The sequence below is a fragment of the Lissotriton vulgaris genome, chromosome 2_1 (assembly GCF_964263255.1).
Source record: "Lissotriton vulgaris chromosome 2_1, aLisVul1.2, whole genome shotgun sequence".
Lineage (NCBI taxonomy): Eukaryota > Metazoa > Chordata > Amphibia > Caudata > Salamandridae > Lissotriton > Lissotriton vulgaris.
In genome coordinates, this window is record NC_141687.1 from 599,956,005 (window position 1) to 599,982,604 (window position 26,600).

Sequence of the window (26,600 nt, forward strand, 5' to 3'; positions counted from 1 at the left end):
TAATCGCTTGACATCCATTGATTGAAGGGGTTCTTTCTGTGGGATTAGAAAGATTTAGGAAAAAAGATGATAAAGAAATTGTCTGATTGATCTGAAGGTTTTACTCTACTTTTGGAAGAAAGGAAGGATGAGGTATTATTACTCCCCTGTTTTTATGAAAAACTGTGTAAGGCTGTTTTGAGTATAATTTTCACTCACTCTGCAAACAGACATAATGACTACAAAGAATATTGTCTTCCATGATAAATGTTGAAGAGTTGCTTTATGTATAGGTTCAAAGGGAGGACTAATGAGTTTTAAAAGTACTATGGTCAATTCCCATGAAGAAGATGTTTGAATAAAATGAAAACATTTTTTAATCCCTTCTAAGTTATCCTTCACTACAGGTATTTTAAAAAAGAGCTTTTTAAAGGAGATTTCCTATAGGCAGTGGTTGCTGCAAGAGGAATTTTTAAGAGGAAAACGGAAGACCAGATCTAGCCAGATGGAAAAGATATGGATTAACCACCTCCTCTTGGCATTTAAAAGAGTTATGGTAATTTTAAATACACCACATGCAAAATCTGGATGCAGAACCTCTTGAAAGCATATGATGTTCTCATGGAAGGCCTCTTTTCCTCTTTCAAGTTGTTCATACAGTTTTGGGGAAGATCTAAATGTCCATATTGCAAGTATTCAGAAGCCGCTAAGATCATTGATGAACTGGCACAGAAGATCAGGTCTGCAGCTTCCAGAGTGGTCTTTCGATAAGAGAAAAAGATCTGTAACCCACCACAGATTAGGCCATTCCAGGGCTGTTAATCTAATTTTTGCTTTGGAATGCCATAGCTTGATCATCACTGTTAGAATCAGAGGGATGTGAGAAAAAGTGTAGAGAAATTTACCTGGACAATCGATCAAATGTCAATCCCAGTGGTTCCTGGTAGGAAATATCTACAGGAGAGGTTTGGGCATTTTTTGTTGTTTGTGTCTGCAAACAGATCTATTTGACGATAACCCCAGCCTTCGAAGAAGTTTTGCAGTACTTTATTGTTGAGGATCAGTCAGGATTGTCTTGTATCAAACAACATAGGGTATCTGCTTGCGCATTCAGAATGTCTGGCAAAAGGACCACCTTAGTCATTTTCAAATGGTCTGAGCCTCCATGGACAGTTGCCTCAAGTGGGTTCCTCCCTGCTCGTTTAGATAATACATTGTTGCTGCATTGTCAGTCTGAATCAGAAGTGTATTTTTTCTGAATATAGGGAGGAATAATTTCTGAGCTAGATGGACAGCTCTCAACTCCAAAAAATTGATGAAAAGGGATTTCTCCTTCTCTATGTTCCCTGCACCTTTAAATAGTCCATACAAACACCATCGTAAAAATACTGCATCTGTGACTATAGTCTGAGAAGCAATGTCCTACTGAAAGAGACCTTCTTTCAAAACATAGGTTGCTTTGCACCACCAAGGAAATGATTGGATGGCTTATTGGGATAATGTTAACTTTTTTAAATGTCCGTAGTCTTCTAGGTCATGATCTTCAAGAATTCAAAATTCAGAGGTCATGAATCTGATTGCCTTTTTTCTTGTGACATTTAGGGCACTTCACAACAAATGCTTAGCTTTGGCGCTAGGCATACATTTGTTGAGGAGTAGGCTAGTCCTGAGTTTTGAGGGTGCAATGTGTAACACATGACCTTTTGCTGGAGGCCTGTGGATGCTGCTTACTGAGACTATCACAAAGTAGACACATTTCTTCCCATTTCACTGCATACCAAGCACTCATAGTGGGCTTTCTTTAGAATTTATATGCACCCCTCGAGTAGTGCAAGGTAATCAAATTCTAAGATTTCAAATGTGCAAATATTATTGCTGTGAGACAACTGGTATTGTGAGCTGGCTCATCTGTGCTCTTCACCCAATTAGGAATGCTTCTGTCACCTCCACCCATGCCTGAGGACATTCCGCCTGCCTCTTAGACTAGCAGCATGTGACAAACAAATTAGACATGATCTTGAAGGCTATAAAAACTTCACGCAATCCGTTGAAAAGAAAATAGTGGGGGTAGACCTGGGTATACTCTGCGACAGAGATCAAAGCCTACATGAGCTCCAACCTCATGCCTCCCAACAACAGCAAACCACGTCCAGTCTGCAGAACAGAGTAAAGCACCTGGAAGATTAAGCTGAAAATTCTGATGGGCCTGCACAAAGAAATAATGTCCTAATGATCGGTTTGACTGATGGGACCAAAAAAGCAGACCCAATAATGTTCTTGGAAGAATGGTTTAAAACTTTCACACCAGCACAAGAGCTCTCTACATACTTCACCTTGGAGCAGGCCCACAGGGGGACAGCCCGCAGACCACCACCAGGGTCGCAACCAAGGTTACTACAGTACAAAGACAGATACTTTGAGCAGCTAGGCAATGTGCTCCACTGAAATATGAAAACTGCAGTCTTGGAGTTCTAATACACAACAAAATTGAAGATAATCCAGTACCGCCAATCTCTCTTTTTCACAGATCTAACCGCTGCGTAGGACTGGAAAGAGCAACACGAGGAGAATGGAGCCGGGTATTGATGAGAGGCGCCAGAATCCCGAAGCAGTCAATGGCTAGGAAATCGTCATTGCCACTCTTCCTGGCCATAGAGTGCTATCCATATGCCCACCAAGCACCAACTAAAAGATGGGTGGTGTTCAGCTCCTGAGGCAGCAGCATCTTTTTGCACCTCCGAGCCCACACTACACTTGGACCACAATCCCAGCGACAGTACGGATAAAATTGACTCCACGCAATCATCCCTAGGTGAAAGCATCACTGGACCCACAATCACCCCACAAACCACTGACAATATCATATAGTAATGCTCTACCAAATATACAACAATCACATTCATGGAGTGGAAGAGACTCCGACCCTTCACCCTCTAACTTCACCATACTTGTTCACCCACCTGGGAGGCACCTCTCAGCATCCCGCTCATGCAGGCCCCTGCACCAAATGTCCACTCCTGCTGGCCTCCCAATGAGCACTAACTTCTATATAACTCAATACTTATCACATATAACAGACATGTATCACAGACACTGATTTGGATCCGAGGTCATCTAAAAAATTAAAATATATAAAATATATATACTTGAAACTGGGGGCTAGAAAGTTAAGGGGACCCGAGGAAGCCCTGGGATAGTATACCACTCAGGATGTTAACATTTGGTTTTACCACGTCTTGTCCTGCACTTTGCCAAATCCACACGGGCACAACAGCTGAGAAATCCCCACGTACCACTTAGCAGGAACAGGGAATTCTGGGACTTGCACTCCAATGAGCAGCATTGAAGTGCACGAACACATAATCTGGGTGTTGCGTGTTCCCACCAATGGGAAAGTTGCACGACATTTTAAAACGAGGTTGGGACTGTATCCTGAATGAGCCGCATCTGACGAAGGCCGAGATGGCCAAAATGCATTCTGCCCTGCCATTCCATTAAAGAGCTTCCAACAGGATTCCCCGTGTTGCCTCTGCTTCTTCGGTCTGGAGGAGGTTTTGTGGATGTCATACGCATCAGCCAGGGACGCATTACAGAGGCTTCATTCTGTAAGCTGGCCTGAGTATCACTGGTTCTGCAACTGCAGCTTTTTTTTGGCATCCAAGGTATTGGAATGGCTCAGGCCCGCTTCATAAGACAAGCGAAGCAAGGGCGCCTGTGGCGCAGTTCGTGACTGCATGAAGGGTATGATGCATTGCTATTCCTGCCCCTGCCCGGTGGGCACTTGAAACTGGGAGCTAGAACGTTAAGGGGACCCGAGGAAGCCCTGGGATAGTAAACCACTCAGGATGATAACATTTGGCTTTTCAGCGTCTTGTGCTGCACTTCGCTAAATCCACACGGGCACAACAGCTGAGAAATCTCCATGTAACACTTACCAGGAACAGGGAATTCTGGGACTTGCAGTTCCGATGAGCAGCAATGAAGTGCACGAACACATGATCTGGGGTGGAGCGTGTTCCCACCAATGGGAAAGCTCCAGGACATTTTAAAAATGAGGTTGGTACTGTATCCTGAATGAGCGTCATCTGATGAAGGCCGAGATGGCCAAAATTCATTATGCCCTGCCATTCCATTAAAGAGCTTTCAACAGCATTCCCCGTGTGGCCTCTGCTTCTTCGGCTTGGAGGAGGTTTTGTGTGTGTGTGCGTATATATATCTTTGAACTGTTATGAATTTTTATGTATGAGTCTATTTCTCCAGTGAATATTTAGTTAATTAGACATGCATAACGTTGAGTTATTTTGTTGCACTGGCACTTTAGATATTGCAAGAATTGAGAATACATATAAATTAGCATCTGCCACAGTATTCTTAAACAAAGTGAAAATTGCAAAAAAAATAATTTAACAGCACTTGCACTTTTTGAATTTCTAAAAATGTACAAACAAAAAATGTTTAGAACATCATTGAATTTGTGTTTAATTGAATTGTACAAAATGAGGGAAGGTATATTCCCAACGTATATTTCTGGTTTAAAAAAAATTGCTTAAATGTATTTTAACCAAAAATTAGGGAAGGAAAAATAATTTGCAATTCAACTGGTTTGTGGTAAATACACATATATATGTGAATGCCGCCAGAAGCAACACATTTAAATATGGCCGCTACTCTCTACAAAGCGAAGTCCCACAAGCAACCCGGTGTCCGTCATCGCTTTTTACTGTCACTGCTTTGTGTATTTTAATGTGGAAAAAATGGTGTTAAAACATCGTGATGATCTTATGCTTGCTGACGGAAATCAGTATTGGTAGATTGTACTCTGGACAGTGATCGTGTAGGTGCTGTTGTATGCTCTCTTTTAGATCCAGAGTTTTAGCAATGGGATACTACCTCAGCTCTTCTGAGATCAGCTGTGTGTGAGATGGGCCAATTCTGAGATGGCCTTATTGGGGTATGGCCAAAGTCTTGATCTACATACAGACTTTTTTTTCTTACATCAGATTGTCTGTCCTTATCTTCTGCTTTTTTTTGCATCGCTCACGCTGTGCCAGAGGCTGGCTTCAGAATCAATCTCAGTTTTGAAGAGGGCAGCATGGATTATAGGGCCAAAGAGGAGTGTTGTAGTTACCATATAACGAACACTGCGGACCATAAATGATGCACCTGACCCGTGTTCCAAAAGTATAATTCTCCCAACAATTAAGAGTGTGGGCAAACACTACGAGCACCTGCTATCAAGGTACATTTCCCAAAATAGTTTTCAGCCAATATTATAAAACGTAGAGGTGCACCACATCTATAGTAACACAAAAGAAATGGGGGGAACAGACTCTCCAATCAAACAAGTAAGCTATGTGCAATTCTTGTCTTTATTTTCTTTTCTTTAAGAGCATCACACTTATACGACAAAGACAGCCAACATGTTTCATCCATAGCAAGGGGCTTCTTCAGGGCAATAATGATGGTGGTGATGACTCATCGAGATCGATTACATTGTTGGAATATTGAATAGTAGAGGGTGGTTCCCTTCATCAAGTTTCACAATCTGTGTGAATCACTAACAATAACTTTCCTTGTAGTCCACATCTCCACTTATATAGTAAATAAGTTAAGCAACAATAATCCCCAAGTGGTGTGGCAGTAACTAGGAAGGTTCAGGCCACTAAAGCCGTAAATGCTTTGCTCTTTGTGAAGCGGATGGGGCTGAGCAGTTTCTTGCACCAATTGTAGTGCGATCCAGGGCTTAGTGGCCCAAACTTTCCTTGTTACTGCCACACTGCATTCTATATTTTGCCTGCCAATTTCTTTAGTGCCAGATACTAGTTTGCAACAAAAGGCCGGAGGGACCAAGCAGATCGTTTCCCCACTGTCCCGTGGGAGACCAAGGATGCAGACTCAATCCCGGTCGGACCACAAGAACTCACTGGTGCAATTAAGGAGCAATCTCCATAACCCTCAAACAAGGAACTGTCATATGGCCTAACCTTAAAGGTTTTTGACTGATTAGATTCTCAAGCAGTTGATGTTTTCACAATGTTTTCCTGTGCTGAGGGTGGTGATTCCGGTGACTTGATGTCAAAGATTTCGGTCCTGAAGTGTGACTGCTCTAAAGCTCAGAGACACATCTGAATATGATGGTGTAAAAAAATCAAATGAAGGAAGATGTTATCATCAGCCATCTTGAAATTGAAACCTATAATTTGAAGAAAAATAACATACAACATCTGCACCAAACAGCAGATGGTAGCAGTATGCAAAGCATGTGATATACAACAGCGAATGCTGCAAGCCAAGAGGAAACACCCACGTCTAAGAAATCTTTCACCACAAGCATTTTATAGAAAAAAATTGTTTGAGTCTGGCATTTTCTATGTGCAGTAACAGCACTTGAGGAGAAGTGCAACTCAGATCTTGCTCAGTGGAGAAAATAAGTGATAATCGCCTCCTCTTGCCATCTGGAATGATCATAGATGTTCTGAATAAATCAGATTCGGAATCAGAATCTCTTCTATTTGAAAGAATATAATGTTCTGGATGAAGAATGCGCTTTCAGAATGTCTATACAGGCTTGCAGCAAAATTAAATACCTACATTACGAAATCACCTGAGATTCAGGTCTGCAAAGCAGCCCCTGTTTGGTTGATCCAACAGGGCTAGTAAGGCTTGTAAACCACTATTGGTGGGGTCACCCCAGAGCTGTGATGGTCATTGCGGCTTTGCAGTATGACAGCTTGATTAGCACCGCTGAAATCGATACAATCAGACGAAAAGAGTAAGAAACATTCCTGGCCAGACTAACAAAAGAACATTACCCATTCGACCCAGGTTGATAGTATTCAAAGTCAATTTCTAAGCATTTCTTATTCTCTGTGCCTGCAAATATGTCTAACTATGGAAAGTCTCAATCACTAAATATTTCTTGCAAAATCTTGTTAAGCAGAACCCACTCCTGTTTTTCCTGAAACGACCTGCCAATTGCCTTCTGTACACATTAGCCGAGATCTGCAAATATCTTGCTATGAGCCATTTCCAGATTGTATGCACTTCCAGTGAGTTGCCTGGAGAGCATCCACCCCTTTGTATATTCAGGTAGGGTATTGTTTATTATTTTTTCCATTGCACAAGGAGGGACTTTGTCTCCAAAGATAGGAGAAAATACTTTAAAGCTAGATAAACTGTTCTCAATTCCAGTAGGATGATGAGGTACCACATCTCCCGCAGGCCACACTTCCTGAACTGACCAATGTGAACACTCCATCTCAAAAGAGAGGCTTCTGTGACAACTGTCTCTGTTGACATTCCCTGATGAAATTGAACTTTACTCTGCATATGGCCCTACCAATGAATCACAGACTAAAAGTTAACCTGCCTTTCTTGCTGCCAGTAAGTTGGCATCATTGGCCCGTTAGGTATTGCTGGAGGGTCTTGTGTGTAGTCTGCCTTGAGGAACCAGAAAAATGGAAGAAGCCATCAAATACAGTAGAGAAGATACTGAAATGCACATGATTCTGAGTTTGTAGCAGATTGCAGTAGTTTAGATGGATACATGACAGCCTCCCTTCAGAGAATACACTTTTGCAGCCTGAGTGTCAACAATTGCGTCTAGATAGTGGACTGATAGAAATGGTACTGCAGATGTGGATCTAGCTGGGACAAAATCGATAGTCATTTGGTAATGGCTTTGCAGTCCCTGTGTGTTGAAGCTTTGATTACCCAATCATCTATATGAAGTAGACTAAAATCTTCTGTTTCCTGGTATAAGCATCTACCACTGGCGTACATTTTGAAACAATCCCTGGTGCTGACTTTGGTCCGAATGTAAGGACTCTGTACTGTAATATATGCACTATTCATCACAGAAGCATGGCTCTCTTTCATATACTCGCACATCAAAGATGTCCTTCTTCTCAAAGGTTACAGCATCCAGAGTGTGGGTCATGCGCTTTAGAAGGAATGAGGCTTTGCTATCATCCATAAGTCCTCCTGAAGCCCACTAAACTTTAAGCAGCTCCTCACATGCCACTTCTTGCTCTCCACATTTCATTCTGCCATCTTCTTTCACAAGAATCCTAGTCGAAACAAGGACTTGATAGACAAATACCCTGCTCACTGCCTCTTCCATTCAACGTGCCCAGACCATCATCACTGTCAATCTCCAAGACAGCTCAAGCCTTGGGAAAACAAAAGCAAATATACCCAACCTCACTGGAACACTCAACGGAGTTTAGCATGTCACTAATCAACACATTCCTACGCGCATACCCTGTACCTGGTCTTCTCAAATCACCAACTACCCAGTGCAGTGCTCCCATACTACTAAACAAGACCAACTGCCTCACTTCCCCAACCCTCCTGCTCAGCTTCCAACCAATCGATTAAGGTCAACCCAAACAAGAATAAGTCTTCAGATCCTTTAGAAACTTCTCCAATAACAAGCAAAAGCTCAAACTCAACTCTGACCCAGTCACCCCTGTATCTAACATTAACACCATCTTAAATGACTTCAAAGAATTTATAAAAGAAAATATTAACCTCTTCTTTTAATATTAAAACACAAATATGCAAGCTGAAACCTTTAGCATCATGACATCATAAAGTCCTTCTGACAACCCATGTTCCATCCACAGAGCGGAATGAAAATGGAAGAAAACTTATCACGCCAGATAAAAGCCAAGTACTATACCAGCATCATCATTGCAGCTGCCAACAGAAGTAGAACCCTATTCAAACCAGTGAAGCACTGTTAGGACCATCTGTCCCACATTCCAAGGACAAGTACAATGCCATCAGCTACTTCTTCTATGAAAAAGTACAGAAGATCTGACAACACAATGACAAAACGAAACCTGCCTTTGCTCGGACACCTACTCCTCTCTGAAGCATACCAGAGTGGTCATCCTTTAAATCCATGATTCTCAAATACCTTGTGTTGTGTTTATTATGCTTGTGTTCGCATTCTGTTCCGTGTCTCGCTCTGCAATGTCCACGTCAGCATGAGTTCTAGAGTGCTGGTCAGTGGACGTTGGAGCTGAGCAGGGACTGGAGGCATTTGCTGTACCGGTGTTTCCTTTGAATAAATCTTATTTGAACTTTCCTGTGTCCGGCTCCACTTTATACCTTGCTAACATTCTCAACTCCCTCAAAGTCACCTCCTATGAAGATGTTGTCTTATCCTCATCTTTCATGAAAGTCCTCTCTGGGAAACGCTCTCTGCCCCTACTCACCATCATCAATGCCTTGCTCACTCCAGGCATTTTCCCTGAAGCTCTCAAGATAGGCCAAATCTTCCAATCACTGAAAAACACAATCTAGACCCTGATGACCTTGCCAACAACTGGTCCATCACTCATCTATCCTACCTCAGCATGATCATTGAAAAAGCTGTGACTTCAAGATCACACCAACAGCAAGCACCTCCTATATACCTATCAATCTCAGTGGCGGTTCTCCTTTAAGGGCTCCAGGGCTATGCCCTACTTGTTTTCTAGACCATTTTAATTTTTAATATACCAAAAGTGAATAATAACCTATTATTCACTCTTGGTTCAATAAAAAATGCCGTTCAGCAGCTGTCTTAGTCAGCGTCTTGTAATATTGTCTGTTGGCTGGTGCAGGCTCACAACCAGCGCCTGCGCCAGCCATCAGCTAGAGTATCCAGGCCTGGTGAAACCCGAGCCCTGGCCGCAGGCCCCTGGCATGCCTCTGTGCCTCTCCCATCTGTGACGTTTAAAGAGTCACAGATAAAGTTCGACATGGACGTTGCAGTCTTAAGCCCTGCAGTGCCCGTGGCTACATGCCAATCAGTCTTTCACCCCATTCCTCACATAGTGGTGAAAAGGTGGGGTGAAATAGCATTCACTGAAACTTCTAATCTGCCACTGCGCAGATTCGAAGTTTCAGTTTCTGTTTTACTATAGTCCCACTGGAACGAGATAAAGCTGGCACCATGCAGAACGTCGTGCAGCCACAAACAGGCATAATTATGACCCTAGAGGTGAGTGACCGGTTGTCCCTGACTTGTTATAATTGCGAGCTTGTGGCCTGGACTGGCAGGGTGCGAGATGTTACTGCTGGAGACCTGGTGCTGAAACCTAACTTGTGCACAACTTTTTCGCTCCTGATCTCAGCCACAAAGTAAACGGACTTGTGCGAATACTCAGGGGTGCTACAAGCATGTGCACTGAAGAGTGTCCTGGCAGCCGCCACCGTGTCTCCATAGGATGACATTGCATAGTTGTCAGTTATTTTACAGTACTTCTGTTTGTTGGTACACTTTTTGTTGGCATAAGCCTTTATCAATTCTTTCACATTCAGCAATTTGCACAAACCCTTGCATGCCCCTGGTGCCATAACATACCGTGTTGTCTGTAACCTGACTCTTCTCCCCTGCTTTGTGCTAATTACTAATCTCTGCCAGTCTACCCACTTTTATTATTTAAATACTACATTAAGGTCATGTGAGACAATTCTGGAATGTATAGCTGTGACATGCCGGAGCGCATCCAGGTGTTTTTTCTAATTGAGTTGAGAAGGTTGTGTTTATTTTGCGAGAATAGGATGAAGGCAGTTGTCTCCAAAAATTCTATGCAAGTTTCCTGCTCGTTACTGGGTGGGAGTGTGCTTGAAAAATTGTACTTTTGGAACCTAGCATGCAAATCCAAGAGAGATCTTCAACTGCTGTCAAAAAGTACACAAAAAGCATATTAAAACGTTTTTCAGAAACCCCAGTAATCTTGATTCATGCAAAAATATGCTTGAGTTAAAAAATGTCTGATTCTTTATGTGAACAGAAGGAAGAATGCTGAACGTGATGGTGTTATAACACAGTAGTGAAATATCTAATTTGCCTTTGACTGTTTACACAAGGACACACCTATGAGGTAGGGTGAAAGCTGGAGAGTTATGATGATCACAGGACACAGGCATTCTATATAGTCTGATGTCTTTTCTGTGGGTCCCGGTGCTCTTCATGTGTATGCAGGGGACAGTACCTTCCGAGCCCAATAGTAAATGAGTCAGAACATACCACTGACCATGTTTATTAGCCGTCTTCTTATATTTTAAATTGACACATGTTGGCAGAATATTTTTTATAATATATATGAAGTTTATGTATGGTATAAAATTATTTCCATAAACTGTAACAATATTTTATGCTATTGAATATACTGCTGTAGTAGATACACATAGGGGTATTCCAGGGTTTTAAATTAATGCTTGCATTGCCTACAGTGGGGCAATCGTGGTGTTGTCAAATTTTAATTATGGGTACTGGGATGTGCTTAAATGCTTCACTGTTTTAAGGTAACTTGTAAAACAATCTTAACAAGCACTGGGTTTGGTTTTTGCAGTGAGTCAAGTATGTGCCACCTCTTATGCGACTCTAGAAAGAATGTGAAACGCCTAATTCCTGTAGAGAAGAATTTCATAAACTGTTTCTTGCAGCAGGTTTACATCCACTGATTACTGCAAAAAAATCACCACCTGACATATTCCCTTGAAAAATCCTGCATAGAAAACTGGCTTTGAATGAAACAATATTTTCTTTCACTTATACGTGCCTTGTCGGTGTATATACTACTCTCTACTCTAAATCTCAAGCCTATCCGTCTTAATCTCTTTTTTGAAACCATATCCATGTAACCTAACCTATCTATGAATTCCAGAAAGCTTTGCTTCTATTATAGCACCCACTAAAGGTTACTCATCAGGCACTAATGTACCACAAAGAAACTAGAGTAAATGCATGGAAAGGTTTCCGTTAGCATTCAAAACAACCCCTAAATATCAGTAGTCTCACCACTAATTCTTGGGCTCCCACTCTCGTTAGGGGTAAGTAAGCACTATATAAATGCCAATTTAGTTCAATCATGCTCCAGGCTCTGGAAACAGAATGGCTCTTGAGCACAAACAGGACATGGGTAAGGAGCAAGGTAAACAAAAAAGCTTTTATATGATTTGTGTGTATGCATGAGAGTGTGGGTCTGGAGAGCTTGTGCATATGTGAGCATGTGTGCAGGTGTGAAAGTGAGAGAGTAACAGCGAAGGAGTGAGTGATAATAAGTGATATGAAGAGTATGCTTAAGTGAGAATGAATGAGAGGGAGAATGAGAGTAAGTGAATGAGACTGAGTGAGAATGAGTTGGAGAATAAAAAGGAGGTTGAACAAACCCCCTCCTGAACTCACTGAGAATGTGTCAGACTCACTTACTGGAATTCCAGCCAAGGATTATGCCCTACCACTTTTAATGGTCACCAGCTGCCACTGATCAATCTAGTCTGATATCACATTGCAGCATGAAGACAGCTACCTTACAAATCACAGTTGCCATCCTGGTGACAGATCAAGCTAACTAATCCCTCCTGATATTGCTGAACCTTTCAGCTTCATTCAACACTGTTGACCACTCCACCCTCATCTACACCCTGAACTCTTGATAGGAACTCATGGGAATCAATTTTATTGGTTCTCCTCCTACCTACTGAAGCAACACCAGTTCAGTCTCATGGATATTTCCAGGTTCCAGAAAATCTCAATCACCACTAAGGTTCTGCCATCATGTCCCATCGTGTTTATCTTCTACCTCAAGCCCCTTCAGGCTTTACTGACAAATAACATCACAATTTAGCAATATGTTGACACAACATTACAGTATTTGAAAGTCCCCTCTATTACAGAAATCCAACGCCTCAGCCTTTGTCCAACTCCAGATGTCGAGCACCTGCCTTCAGCTTAACCCATTCGAAACTGAAATCCTGCTGTTTAGCAAGCATGACTCAAAGATATGAATCTGGGTTGATTCGAACTCCAACTTTCAACCAAAGGCAAGTCTCTTGTATTCAACATAGGCATACATCTCACCATCAAGGAACACATCATCAAGAAAACTAAAATGACCATGTATCAGTTCTCTCTCCTGAAGAAAGTGAAACTATTCCTCCGAGAACGTAAGTTCAAATCTGCCATTTAAGCCCTCATACTACTGTATCTGGACTGTATGGTCTTCCAGGCTCCTCACTGGCCACTCTTAATGCCATCCTACATGCAGCAGCATGCCTCATCAAGGAACTGAAGAAGTTTGCCACATCATCTCCATCCAAATGTAACTCCATGTATTGTCTTTGGCAGCAGGCATCACCTTTAAAACCAGCTGCATCATCTACCATGGCCTGCACCAATGTCTACTGGAACAGGGATCCCCTGCACTCCTGTGCCAGTAGACAGGCACCAGTGCCTACAATAACAGCCAACAAGCTTGCATGCTCCGTTGACTCTCGGCACACCCACAGCCAGGACAGCATCACTCTGAAGACAACAAAGTGCAAAATAGAAAAACCAAAGCAATAGACCTTTTCCTCTTTGCAGCCAGTATCTGGAACAACAAACCCTTATCCATCGAGTCTGCCCTAACCTGGTTCCAATTTTGAAAAGAGTTGAAGACACACCTTGTTAAAAAACACTTAATCATGATGCCGCAGCAGTCCACTAACACATTTAGAAAACAGCTACACCTTTAATGCCTCTGTGACTGGGCTTTTGCTGTAGACCTGGTACAGTGCTCTGTTACCTTCCCCCCAAGTTTGCACTATAGAAATTGCTGCAATACTACACCATCTCTTATAAATGCCATCTGATCTCTTTGAACAGACTGGCAGACTGCAGATGCAGACAGGTCGTCACGTGCAGCCTTTGTCCAAGATCTACCAAGATCTCAGAGGTCCTACTTAGTTCGGTTCATGGGTGCCAGTCAATTAAGCTTAATTTTATCCGTGGAGAGTTTTTATGATGTGTTTTAGATTATATTCAATATGCATTCCAACATAGACAGTAGAATCTAAACTCTCTTTACGGAGTTGCTTTCTTGCTGTTGCTGGGTAGATTACCCTTTATCTCAGTTTAGCTGTGTCAATGGAAAGGTTTGATAGTTTTCCCACCCAGTGAGAAAAGCAGAAGGGGAAGTGGAGAATGCCAAATGGTTACATAGCAGAATTAAGCCTGAGATTGGGAGCAATATTGGTAACCTTGACTGGCTACATGGTATTTCGTTTAGATGTACTATATAGTCGGAAGATTCACATATTTCCTTCAAAAGACCAGCAACCTATTACTCTGCACCCATTGAATCTCTCCTGACCTATTAACCATTGTGTGCCTAATAATTGTAACTTTGTAACCTAACCTTGCTTCCTACATTAATGCGCCTGTCTTACTTTTTACTCATGCTGATGTGTACGTAAGAAAACGTACATATATAAGCACTCATAAATTGTCTGCAATGAACCCATAAATGGAACAATTGCTAAAGCCGAATGTAATGAAGAATGAATATTCTACGTTGGGGATCATATATGGAAAAAAGGACCTGCGGCTCTCGAATCAGGGGCTAAGCGCCTTCTTGGTCTGGTCTCAAGGAGACAAATGGTTTCTGATCATCCTTATCCCTGATTTCTCGGGATAAAACAAAAATAATTCTCTGATGGTGTAGGAAGGTGGCTACCTGACTATGGTTACCCCAGATTTTTTGCCCTGTGTTTAGCTGGTTTTCGACTTAGTTGGCCTGGTTCCCTGCTAATCAGGGCCCCAGGCTACCTGCTCTCTCTGTAAAATGGATTCCATGTACCCTAGGTGCATAACTAGATTGGCTTGGGTCACCTTATCAGCCCCTGTACAGAGCACTATAGGTGCCCAGGGCATAGGTGCATCCAAGGCCTATCAGGGGCTGCAGCATATCTTTTGCCACCCCTGGCTGGCTATCTAAATTGACACAACTGGCTGATCACTCAGCTGGGGCAAGTGGGTGTAATCACCCCTTGCTTAGATATAGTATACCTATATCTAAACCTATATCTGGACACATATATAACCTGTGAGCCACTCCTATGGAAGGCCTCATCAATCCTGGAGGCAGAGTGCGTGGTTTTATGTGAGATGGAGCTCTGGCATGAGCTGAGCCTGTCTGCAGCTGTCGGGAACAACTCCCTAAGCTGATCCGGGATAATGCCATACCATATACTTTTAAGCGCCTTATAATCCTCGCGGTTATATAGCAACTTTGGTTTGGCTTTATCAAAACATGTCGTGTAAGGTGTCATACGAATTGGAATACTACCCCCTCGCCAGTTCTGGCGACGGGGGTAGCATTCCACCCTTCTAGAGGGAGAAGACATGTTACTTTACTGAAACGCGGTTGATTTAAAATGAGCCTCAGATCCACAAAATGGATGCCCCTGCCACAGACACGGGTCTGGCCTCCTGCTGCTGACCGAAACCCGGCAGAGGAGGCCTGGACAAAGAGTTTCCTGTCACAGGGCGGTGTCAAACCACCCCAGACAGGAGATAGTGGATTGGAGTAGGGAGGTTTCAAAGAAACCAGACACTGCCTGGGGAGCACAAGGCTGCCCCTTGCAGGATCCGGCCAAACCGGTTCTGGGGCCACCCAGCCCCTGTCCCAGCGCGGCCAGGATCAAAGGAGAGGGGTGTAACCACCCCCTTCCTGGGTCCCACCCATAGGAGGGGACCTAGCAGGATGTCCAACCCCCTAGATTCGAATAAGAGGGGGAGCAGTCCCAACGGACTTCAGATCATCCTGAAGAAACATAAGAAACGAAATCTGGACCCTTCGACTTTCTACACGACGTGAGAAGACTGAAGAATCTCCCTTGTGGTCAAGGAGTGACCACCCTGTGCAAACAGGCACCATCCAGCCCTCGACCCTTGCTTTGTTGCAGTTCCCGCCGGAACTCGAGCGACAGAGATTGACGAGATCAAGCTTGCCTGCCTTCTACCTGCCCGATCCACAGTCCCTGCAGAGCTGAGACCCGTGGAGGCGACCGGAAGCGTGGGGCACGCCATCTTGAAAAGGCCACGAGACGCTGACCGTGCAGCCCACGAGTGACCCTCGAAGCTGTGCACCGGGGTTTGAGAAGCCCCAGCCCCGAGCTCCACTTGCACCAAAGCTCACCCCTCCACACTCGACGAGTGCTGCGTGGGGCCCTTCTGCCTGTGTGTGCTCGACGCGTTGGCCCGGTCACTTGCCAGCTGGCTTGTGGCCCCTGTGCCGACGAAACTTGAAATACGACTCGCTTTTCTGGTTGCTCCAGATCTGCACCAGCTCCTGTGAAAAGGAGCACCCACTCTGACCCTCCTGGTTCGAGTGATAAGCAATCTCCCGGTTCCGCGTGGATTGCTTTTGCCAAGTGCTGTTTGCTGCAATCTTGAAGCCGACGGTGCTGACGGCGAGAGCCTACGTGGGACAGATCGTGACCTGCTCCTGGACGTCGCAGATGCCCCAGAGCCCACGTGACAGCGGAGAGAAGCCTATCGACAACCGCCTGATTGCGCCCGACATTGCCTGGTTCCGTCCTGGTTCCACCCTGGTCACTGCTGAGTGACCCAGACTCTGTCCCCTCTGCTTTCAGGTACTTTTCTACTTCGATCCACCCTTGGATCGCACCGGACACTTCTGCTTCACAGCGCCTGCAGCTGCAACAGCTCCAAGCACCAAGAACCTGCGTGACAGAACCCGACGCCACTTCGACCCTGTGCACCCACGGCCTGTGGGTGAGGTAACTTTGCAACGCCGGTGTCCTTACACTGGTACACACCTCTAGGGTCTGTGTCTAAAGTTTTGTGTTCCTAGGTTCAGCGGAAGTATCATTTAATTCACTTTAACTAACTTTTACGCACCATTGACATTACATTGGTGCGCGCCGCACTTTCCGTGCTGCACCCGTATCCTGTGGGCTACTCCCGACTTCTTCATTGCTTGTCCTGACTGCTCCCAGCGAATCTCTAGGCCCTAGGCCTAACCATTGCTCGATAAGTGTTACTTATACCATTTTTTTAGTATATGGTCTGAGTGGCCCCCCGCCCTCAGCCATAATTGTGCCAACTTTATATGTTTAACAGTGCTTTCGATTTAACGCTTGTGCCCCTTTCCTCATAAAGAGTACTGGGGAGTAATTTAGAAATAAATACATATATTTTTACAATATATACTTGTGTGGTGTCCTTTCATTTGATTACAGGATTGTATGTGGTAAAACAAGCTCGCTTAACACGACCTCTTAAGTTAAGCCTTTAAGGCTGCTTAGTCCATGCTACCACTAGGATAGCTTGTCTACAAGGTTGACTTACAACCTGACATCTTTGGGGTTTGTTTGGACTGATACCCAGTGGTTCCAGAATTGGAAACACTACATATCAGGCCAACTTCTCACATTGGTGTGCAGCGGTGCGGATTTGAGCTTGCTGTTTGTTTTACCATTGCAATCTTTATCAAATTGAAAGATCACATCAAGTACCTCTAGGTACATATAAATCAAAAGCTTAGCATATTAAGTTCTACTGAACTTAGTAGTTGTAGATTAAAGGGATTAGCACACCCTGACTACAACTCACTAGCAAGGTACAGTAGGAAACCACTTAGTGTAGGTAAGTGCATCACTTACACCTCACTAGCAGTCATGTCTGATACAGGTAGACCCTCAGGTTCTGCTCCTGTAGAAGTTGATCCTATAGGGACAACATCCAGATATGACAACCTTAGCCACAAAGACCTGAGTGCCTTGTGCACAGCCAGGGGGCTAAAAAAGGGCAGAGGCCCTACCATTCCTTCCCTAATAGCTCTCCTAGAAAAGGATGATCTAGATAAGGTGAGTCAGGCTCCCTTAGGTGCAGGTGAAGGGATAAACTCCCCTGAGAATGAGGATCTTCCAGATGATGATGTAGTGGAGGAGGAAGAGGAAGAGGAAGGCTCTGATTTAGAAGAGCCTGAAGATCAGGATCAGAGGGGAAACCAGGTACAGGTTGCCAGCCTTAACCAGGCCAACTTGGACCTACATGGGAATGGGGGGGGCCAGCACCACCCCAGATCTCATAACCAAATTCTCCCAGGTAATAGGAGGGAGAGATCTCTATCAGGGGACTCTCACCTTTCTAGTGCCTCAAGAGAATCTCAAAGAGGAATGACTTCCTCCCAGAGAAAAGAGCATAGGGCCAGGATGAGGGCTGTCCAACTCCAAATAGAAAGGGAAGAGGTAGCCTTGGCTCAAGCTAAACTTGCTTTAGCAAGAGAAAGAAAATTGTGTGGCTTAGATGCCACTGGTGGCAGCAAAGTTCCTAAAGAAAAACCCAGGTCCTATGATAGTAGAAACCTGACAAAGATTGTGCCCCCCTATCAGGAAGGGGATGACATCCACAAATGGATGACTGCTCTGGAGAGAGCCTGCATGGTACAGCAGGTTCCTGAGGAACAGTGGGCAGCAATCTTATGGTACTCCTTTTCAGAGAAAGGGAGGGATAGGCTCCTCACTGTCAGACATGAGGATGCCAGCAATTACAAAGTCCTGAAGAGTGTTCTGATAGATGGGTTTGGCTTAACCACTGAACAGTACAGGTTAAAGTTCAGAGACACCCAGAAGACACAGACTCAGGACTGGACTGATTTTGTTGATTGTGCAACTAAGGCTCTGGAGGGTTGGCTAAATGGCAGCAAAGTACATGACTTCACAGGATTGTATAATTTGATTATGAGGGAGCAGATCCTTAGTAATTGTCAGAACCAGCTCTTACACCAGCACCTGGTGGACTCAGATTTGACCTCTCCCCAAGAATTGGGAAAGAGGGCAGATAAATGGGTCAGAACCAGGATTAGGCCTAAGAATCAGGACAATAACCAGAAGAAGGAGTCTACCAAGCCTCAAGATAAGGGTGGGGATAAAGGTAAAGAAAACACTTCCCCAGGGCCCCAAAACTCCAAGAAGGGGGGTGGGTCCCAAGACACTTCTTCAACAGAGAAAAAGCCTTATTGCCATGCCTGTAAACAGGTGGGGCATTACAAAACAGACAACTGTTGTCCCAAGAATGGCAATAAAGAAAACATACCTCCAAAGCCAGCTCCAACACCTCCTGTTACTGTCAGCAGTAATCCCCCAGGAAGTGGGAGCACACCCAGGAATCTGGGTGGGTTTACTTTTGGAGCCCAAGGGGACCCTGGCCTATCCAGGTCCCCATCCCCAAATAATCTTGTTCATGAGACTGGCATGGGGTTTGCCAACTTCTCTGTTTGCCCAAATACCTTGAGCAAATATAGACAAGAACCCATCATCAATGGTTTGAAAGTTGAAGCTTTTAGAGACACAGGGGCTAGCATCACCATGGTGGCTGACTGTATAGTCCCCTCTAAACAACTTTTACCAGGTGCCACATACCAGGTAACAAACATTGATGGCATCCAAACAAATCATCCCATGGCAGTAGTAAGTCTCAGCTGGGGAGGTGTCATTGGCCCAAAGAGAGTGGCAGTGTCACCAAACTTGCCTGTAGACTGTCTACTGGGTAATGATTTGGAAATCTCAGCCTGGGCTGAGGTTGAACAGGAAATCCATTCTAGAATGGTAAATTCCAATGGAAAGGTTAGTGGGGCTGTACTGGCTATAGCCCCAATCCAAGATGTCCTTCCTGAAAAGGTTGGTAGGGCTGAGCAACTCTCTGCCCCATCTTTAACAGAAGCGCTTCCCAGACAGAATAGCAAAGCTGTTATGATAACAGCAGAAACCCAAACTGAGTCTCCTCCTGAAAAGGTTGGTGGGGCTGTGATGGCCACAGCCCAAACTCAAACAGATATGTGTGTTGTGAAGCCTGAAATGATGGATCACTCCACCCAAACTGAGAGCATGGAGGAGGAAGAGAAATCTCCCCCTCACCAGACAGTAGGACAGGATCAGCCTCCTCAGGGAACTGATCTTACCCCTGATGAAGGAACTGCCCCAGAGGTTGTTAGGCCTGGCCTGACAGAGCCTCTGATGGCAGTGGACCCTTCTCAGGTGGGATCCAGTCTGGAGCAGGTAACCTGCCCCTCTCTACCTTGCCTCAGTCAGCCCAGGGCTGCAGAGGACAAGAAGGACAGTGAGACCCAGAGGGCCCCCTGTCAAATAAAGCACCCCCATCAACAGATTAGGGGCACCAAAACTAGTAGGCCTAGTAAGGTGAAAACTTTAAAAACTCCTGAGGGAGCCCCCTTAAAAACAGTTAGGGACCTCCCACAGATGGATTCTGTTGGGCACAGCCAAACCTGGGACCCAAAGGGCCCAAACCTGAACTGTCCCTCCAGCAAGCCAAACAGAGGGACCCAGCCTCCAGCTTTAGGTAGCCAGAGGTTGACCCTGAGAGCTCAGTGCAACTCAGTTGAAGAAAGAAAGGCACACATGGTGGAAGATAATTGGAGGAAGTTGAGCCCAAAAATAGTGGAGCCTCACTTCAGTACTCCATATCCAAACCAGCCTTTAACTTTGCATAAACACACCCAAGGTAGTGATTCCCTATGGTGGAGACCCTCTAATACCCCTAGGGTGAGGGACTGCTTAGTGGACCATGAGACAGGGGGTACCCATGCTAGTGCAGGTACTTCCTTATATGGCCACTCAGGCAATAAAGGCTTACCTGGCCAAGGATAGCCTTATCTCCTTTCGTTTGGGGGGGGGTTATGTAGGAAGGTGGCTACCTGACTATGGTTACCCCAGATTTTTTGCCCTGTGTTTAGCTGGTTTTCGACTTAGTTGGCCTGGTTCCCTGCTAATCAGGGCCCCAGGCTACCTGCTCTCTCTGTAAAATGGATTCCATGTACCCTAGGTGCATAACTAGATTGGCTTGGGTCACCTTATCAGCCCCTGTACAGAGCACTATAGGTGCCCAGGGCATAGGTGCATCCAAGGCCTATCAGGGGCTGCAGCATATCTTTTGCCACCCCTGGCTGGCTATCTAAATTGACACAACTGGCTGATCACTCAGCTGGGGCAAGTGGGTGTAATCACCCCTTGCTTAGATATAGTATACCTATATCTAAACCTATATCTGGACACATATATAACCTGTGAGCCACTCCTATGGAAGGCCTCATCAATCCTGGAGGCAGAGTGCGTGGTTTTATGTGAGATGGAGCTCTGGCATGAGCTGAGCCTGTCTGCAGCTGTCGGGAACAACTCCCTAAGCTGATCCGGGATAATGCCATACCATATACTCTTAAGCGCCTTATAATCCTCGCGGTTATATAGCAACTTTGGTTTGGCTTTATCAAAACATGTCGTGTAAGGTGTCATACGAATTGGAATACTACCCCCTCGCCAGTTCTGGCGACGGGGGTAGCATTCCACCCTTCTAGAGGGAGAAGACATGTTACTTTACTGAAACGCGGTTGATTTAAAATGAGCCTCAGATCCACAAAATGGATGCCCCTGCCACAGACACGGGTCTGGCCTCCTGCTGCTGACCGAAACCCGGCAGAGGAGGCCTGGACAAAGAGTTTCCTGTCACAGGGCGGTGTCAAACCACCCCAGACAGGAGATAGTGGATTGGAGTAGGGAGGTTTCAAAGAAACCAGACACTGCCTGGGGAGCACAAGGCTGCCCCTTGCAGGATCCGGCCAAACCGGTTCTGGGGCCACCCAGCCCCTGTCCCAGCGCGGCCAGGATCAAAGGAGAGGGGTGTAACCACCCCCTTCCTGGGTCCCACCCATAGGAGGGGACCTAGCAGGATGTCCAACCCCCTAGATTCGAATAAGAGGGGGAGCAGTCCCAACGGACTTCAGATCATCCTGAAGAAACATAAGAAACGAAATCTGGACCCTTCGACTTTCTACACGACGTGAGAAGACTGAAGAATCTCCCTTGTGGTCAAGGAGTGACCACCCTGTGCAAACAGGCACCATCCAGCCCTCGACCCTTGCTTTGTTGCAGTTCCCGCCGGAACTCGAGCGACAGAGATCGACGAGATCAAGCTTGCCTGCCTTCTACCTGCCCGATCCACAGTCCCTGCAGAGCTGAGACCCGTGGAGGCGACCGGAAGCGTGGGGCACGCCATCTTGAAAAGGCCACGAGACGCTGACCGTGCAGCCCACGAGTGACCCTCGAAGCTGTGCACCGGGGTTTGAGAAGCCCCAGCCCCGAGCTCCACTTGCACCAAAGCTCACCCCTCCACACTCGACGAGTGCTGCGTGCGGCCCTTCTGCCTGTGTGTGCTCGACGCGTTGGCCCGGTCACTTGCCAGCTGGCTTGTGGCCCCTGTGCCGACGAAACTTGAAATACGACTCGCTTTTCTGGTTGCTCCAGATCTGCACCAGCTCCTGTGAAAAGGAGCACCCACTCTGACCCTCCTGGTTCGAGTGATAAGCAATCTCCCGGTTCCGCGTGGATTGCTTTTGCCAAGTGCTGTTTGCTGCAATCTTGAAGCCGACGGTGCTGACGGCGAGAGCCTACGTGGGACAGATCGTGACCTGCTCCTGGACGTCGCAGATGCCCCAGAGCCCACGTGACAGCGGAGAGAAGCCTATCGACAACCGCCTGATTGCGCCCGACATTGCCTGGTTCCGTCCTGGTTCCACCCTGGTCACTGCTGAGTGACCCAGACTCTGTCCCCTCTGCTTTCAGGTACTTTTCTACTTCGATCCACCCTTGGATCGCACCGGACACTTCTGCTTCACAGCGCCTGCAGCTGCAACAGCTCCAAGCACCAAGAACCTGCGTGACAGAACCCGACGCCACTTCGACCCTGTGCACCCACGGCCTGTGGGTGAGGTAACTTTGCAACGCCGGTGTCCTTACACTGGTACACACCTCTAGGGTCTGTGTCTAAAGTTTTGTGTTCCTAGGTTCAGCGGAAGTATCATTTAATTCACTTTAACTAACTTTTACGCACCATTGACATTACATTGGTGCGCGCCGCACTTTCCGTGCTGCACCCGTATCCTGTGGGCTACTCCCGACTTCTTCATTGCTTGTCCTGACTGCTCCCAGCGAATCTCTAGGCCCTAGGCCTAACCATTTCTCGATAAGTGTTACTTATACCATTTTTTTAGTATATGGTCTGAGTGGCCCCCCGCCCTCAGCCATAATTGTGCCAACTTTATATGTTTAACAGTGCTTTCGATTTAACGCTTGTGCCCCTTTCCTCATAAAGAGTACTGGGGAGTAATTTAGAAATAAATACATATATTTTTACAATATATACTTGTGTGGTGTCCTTTCATTTGATTACAGGATTGTATGTGGTAAAACAAGCTCGCTTAACACGACCTCTTAAGTTAAGCCTTTAAGGCTGCTTAGTCCATGCTACCACTAGGATAGCTTGCTACAAGGTTGACTTACAACCTGACATCTTTGGGGTTTGTTTGGACTGATACCCAGTGGTTCCAGAATTGGAAACACTACATATCAGGCCAACTTCTCACAGATGGCTTCTTGTTTTTTCCACTTGAACCTGGTCAGCTCACTACAGTCAGCTTAACCTGGCCGGACTAGAGCTTTGTATTTACTTAGGACTCTAAAACAACCAATCCAGAAGGCCCCGGCATCCACAGAACTTGGCAGCTCTTGAAGGTTAACAAGAGAGATCATATAAAACCCTTTTTGGCAACAATTCCCTGACTCCCAGTTGACAGCATGATACCTTAGGATGCTTTTTATAGAGCATGCGGCGTAGGATTCCATCTCCTGTTCTAATATTTATATTGCTTCAATATATACAATACAATCACAGACTAGGTGATGTCATCTTCTAGCAGTACAAAATCTAAGCATATAACGGCGGTATATTTGAGTCTTGGAATAAAATGCTCTGTAAGGACACGAAGCTCTGTTTTTCGACTGATCAACAGGAGCCCAGTGCCCAGCCCATTTTCAATTGTGAAAGCATCATTGGGCCACAAACCATGATATTCATAAACTACCAAAATTATCTACGGTGATTCAGTGAAAGTTCCCGGATTCTAGTAATGATGAAACGGGGGTCCACATAAGTCAAAAAGTAAAGAACCACTGATCTACACACAAACTTTGTTGCTTACATGGCATAGTAACACGGTCAGGTTTTAAATAGTTTAGCTGATTCAAATAACCCAGATGTCCGGCATTGTCAGATATCAGTGATATGATCTGTAGGCATTACAAGACTCCTGTGAGGCTGTGCAGACAAAATGTAAACACTTTTTAAATTCCCTCGTTTTCATATTATTAAATATCACCCATGGGTGTACTTACAACTTGGAGTGATCCCACATGGCACACTGTGCGTCTGACGTGCCCTAGAAAATGTAAAGCAAGAGGCCTTGTGAAAGCAAAGCATGGTTTCAGAGTCAGTCATGCACACATCTGAGTTTAGACAGCATTTTTGAGCTGCAATTTCTTCACAGTAGGAAGCAAGACGGAATTTTCATTACTAAACCATCAATCAAATCATTCATTTTACCTCGGACACTTTCCTCAGTGTTTACTTTACTTCCTCGTTAATAGCAGACACTGAATGGAAAGCTGCCCACTTCAATCTTGTTTCAGCAAAAAATCTCATCTCGCCCCCGTCTTTCACTGTTACAGCCCATACATCGCACCACGCCATTTCGAGATGCACAGCAAACGCAGGGGGAAACTGGACAACCACATGACTTTGTTATAGAATATGACACTACAATTGCAATATTCTTCAATCATTCTTGTGAATTACCAGCCACATTGCCCCAGCACCACAACAGAGCAGTACCCACAAAGAGGGGCTCGAGGTACAGACAGAAGCGCCCTAGCACATCCCTTGGTGCTGTTTGAGTGGAGCAACCCAGGGGCATTGAGAAGTTCAAAGCAAGTTTGCTGGTACTGGCCTCTTTAACTGTGTGCTTTTCATGTCACTTGTCACCAGGCTGGTAATCTTCGCTATATTGAAAGAGAACAATATAAAAAATATTATTATAGTAGTCCAACACAATATGGGCTCTACACCTCAGCCAATCAGGACCTTTTGCTAGATTCTCCGCAATTACATTTCTTCCTGCGTCATGAATATGAATCTAGGAAACCTACTAACGCGCTGTAAAAGTTATTATTAACTGGCATATTGTTCTTTCTTTAGCACTGGGCCTCTCGTTAATGTATATTTTTTTGAAATAGGACGAGAAGCAGTATTTAACTAGGAATAGAGCACAATGGCTCATCACTGCCGAACAGCCTATCGGCTTTCGCATCCGTTTCCACAAACTCTTGTTGCAGAAGAGTCTCCGAAGTGCTCCGCGCTGCTGCTCTGCAGAGTTTGAAGTGGGGTATTTGCATGCAGAATTTATGTGGCTGTTTATTCGCTCCTCGAGTATGCCTGCAGGGGCCGCTGCCTTTGAGATAAATAACTTTATGCAGGCAATAATCCATTTGGCAACACTTCTGCATAAGGGATAACCGTTAACTGAAGAACTATGTGAACAAACTCGAAAGAGAAACAAAGACGGTGGCCATTTCTATCTTTTTTTTGCAGTTTTATACAACGCGGACCAGAGGTATGGGAGCGTTTTATATGCGTGCCAGTTACATTACAAAAGGTCAGATTGTTTTTTTTTATATCTGGGGAGGTTTACCTAGATTCAAAGGATGTCAAGCTGACGTCGGGACGCAAACCAGTTCCCCATTTCTAAAGTGGGCTTCTTTGCCCCCAAGAGCTGGCTTCGGCGCTAATCAGTCTCCTGACACGGCGCCTAGTTAATTGAGGATATTCATGGCACCCTGAGCCCCGCTAGCACTGGCTTCCTGGCGTGTGAAGCTCTACGAGCTGAGCACTCTCTGATCAAGCACAGAGCCGGACGGACTCGCGCACGAGAGGCTGCAATGTAACCCAGGCTGTGAGGAGGCGCACGGGCCCGGTAGACAGGTAGACACTCGACACCACGCTGGGGGATGAGTCCCCGTTGAGAAAATTGACTCCTGGACGTCGCCGTCTACACCGGTCCTGCTGGCGAGTACACAGAGACCTTGTGCCCCCAAAAATATGTGAATGTGAACCTTTGTGGAGCTCGACTGTGCTGGCCACAGGGCTAGGCAAGATGGCGGCCGCCAGGTCTGTAGTGCAAAATGACTGCTGAATGCTGGCTCACCCCGCGGGAAGATCGAGTGACCTACTGGCACGACTTCTCCCCTGTACGACCCTAGGAGCCCATGCCTGTGACAGGGTGGGCCTCTCCGGGTGGTGCAAGACCTTGGAGGATCGCGGCAGGGACTGCGAGCTGCGCCGCGAGGCACACATGTGGGGACTTCAAATGTGGCGAGGAAGGTAGGAACAACAACCGACCAGCCTGGAGGGAGTGTGGTGTAGCGGGACCACAGGGGACTCAGCCCGGTGGACCCTCGAAAGGGAGTTCAATGACAGTTAACTCTACGCCTGACTCTTCCTGACCTCAAGATGGCGGCTCGCACCTCGTCGAGCAGTTGACTGGCAGATGTCCTGCACTTAATGCACTTAATGCCTGCCATCTGGGGCACATACTGTCAGCTAGCACCCTGTAAGCAGGAGGCTTGTGAAATCCTGCGCCTCCCTGGTGTATACAAGCCTATACAAGTATACAAGTACTCAGTCTGGCCGAACAAGCTTATCCGGTCTATTGAAGCAATATTAGGTCAAAATGGCCGCCTCTGGGGACAACTGACACACCAATTTTCTAATAATGCCCACCATGTGTGGGCCCCTTTCCAAAGCACTCCTTCTTCTATTGTTGGGGAGGGATCCAGCATTTATGCCCTGGAGTCTCAGACTCCTCTGAGAGAGTCCACAGCGACAACGGAGTCTCACACAGCAGAAGCCTGGGTTCTTACCCCATTAC

At 45.6% G+C, this 26,600-nt stretch overlaps 1 protein-coding gene across 6 annotated transcripts in view; it reads right to left on the reverse strand.

Annotated features, from left to right (window-relative positions):
* Positions 1–26,600, reverse strand: part of ADGRB2 (adhesion G protein-coupled receptor B2) — a 1,127,991-nt gene that overhangs the window by 249,554 nt on the left and 851,837 nt on the right. For all 6 annotated transcript variants that reach the window (XM_086955647.1, XM_086955646.1, XM_086955645.1 and 3 more), the window contains one exon: positions 24,013–24,056. In XM_086955647.1, coding sequence (XP_086811773.1) covers positions 24,013–24,056 — 44 coding nt within the window. The remainder of the gene's footprint in view (positions 1–24,012; positions 24,057–26,600) is intronic.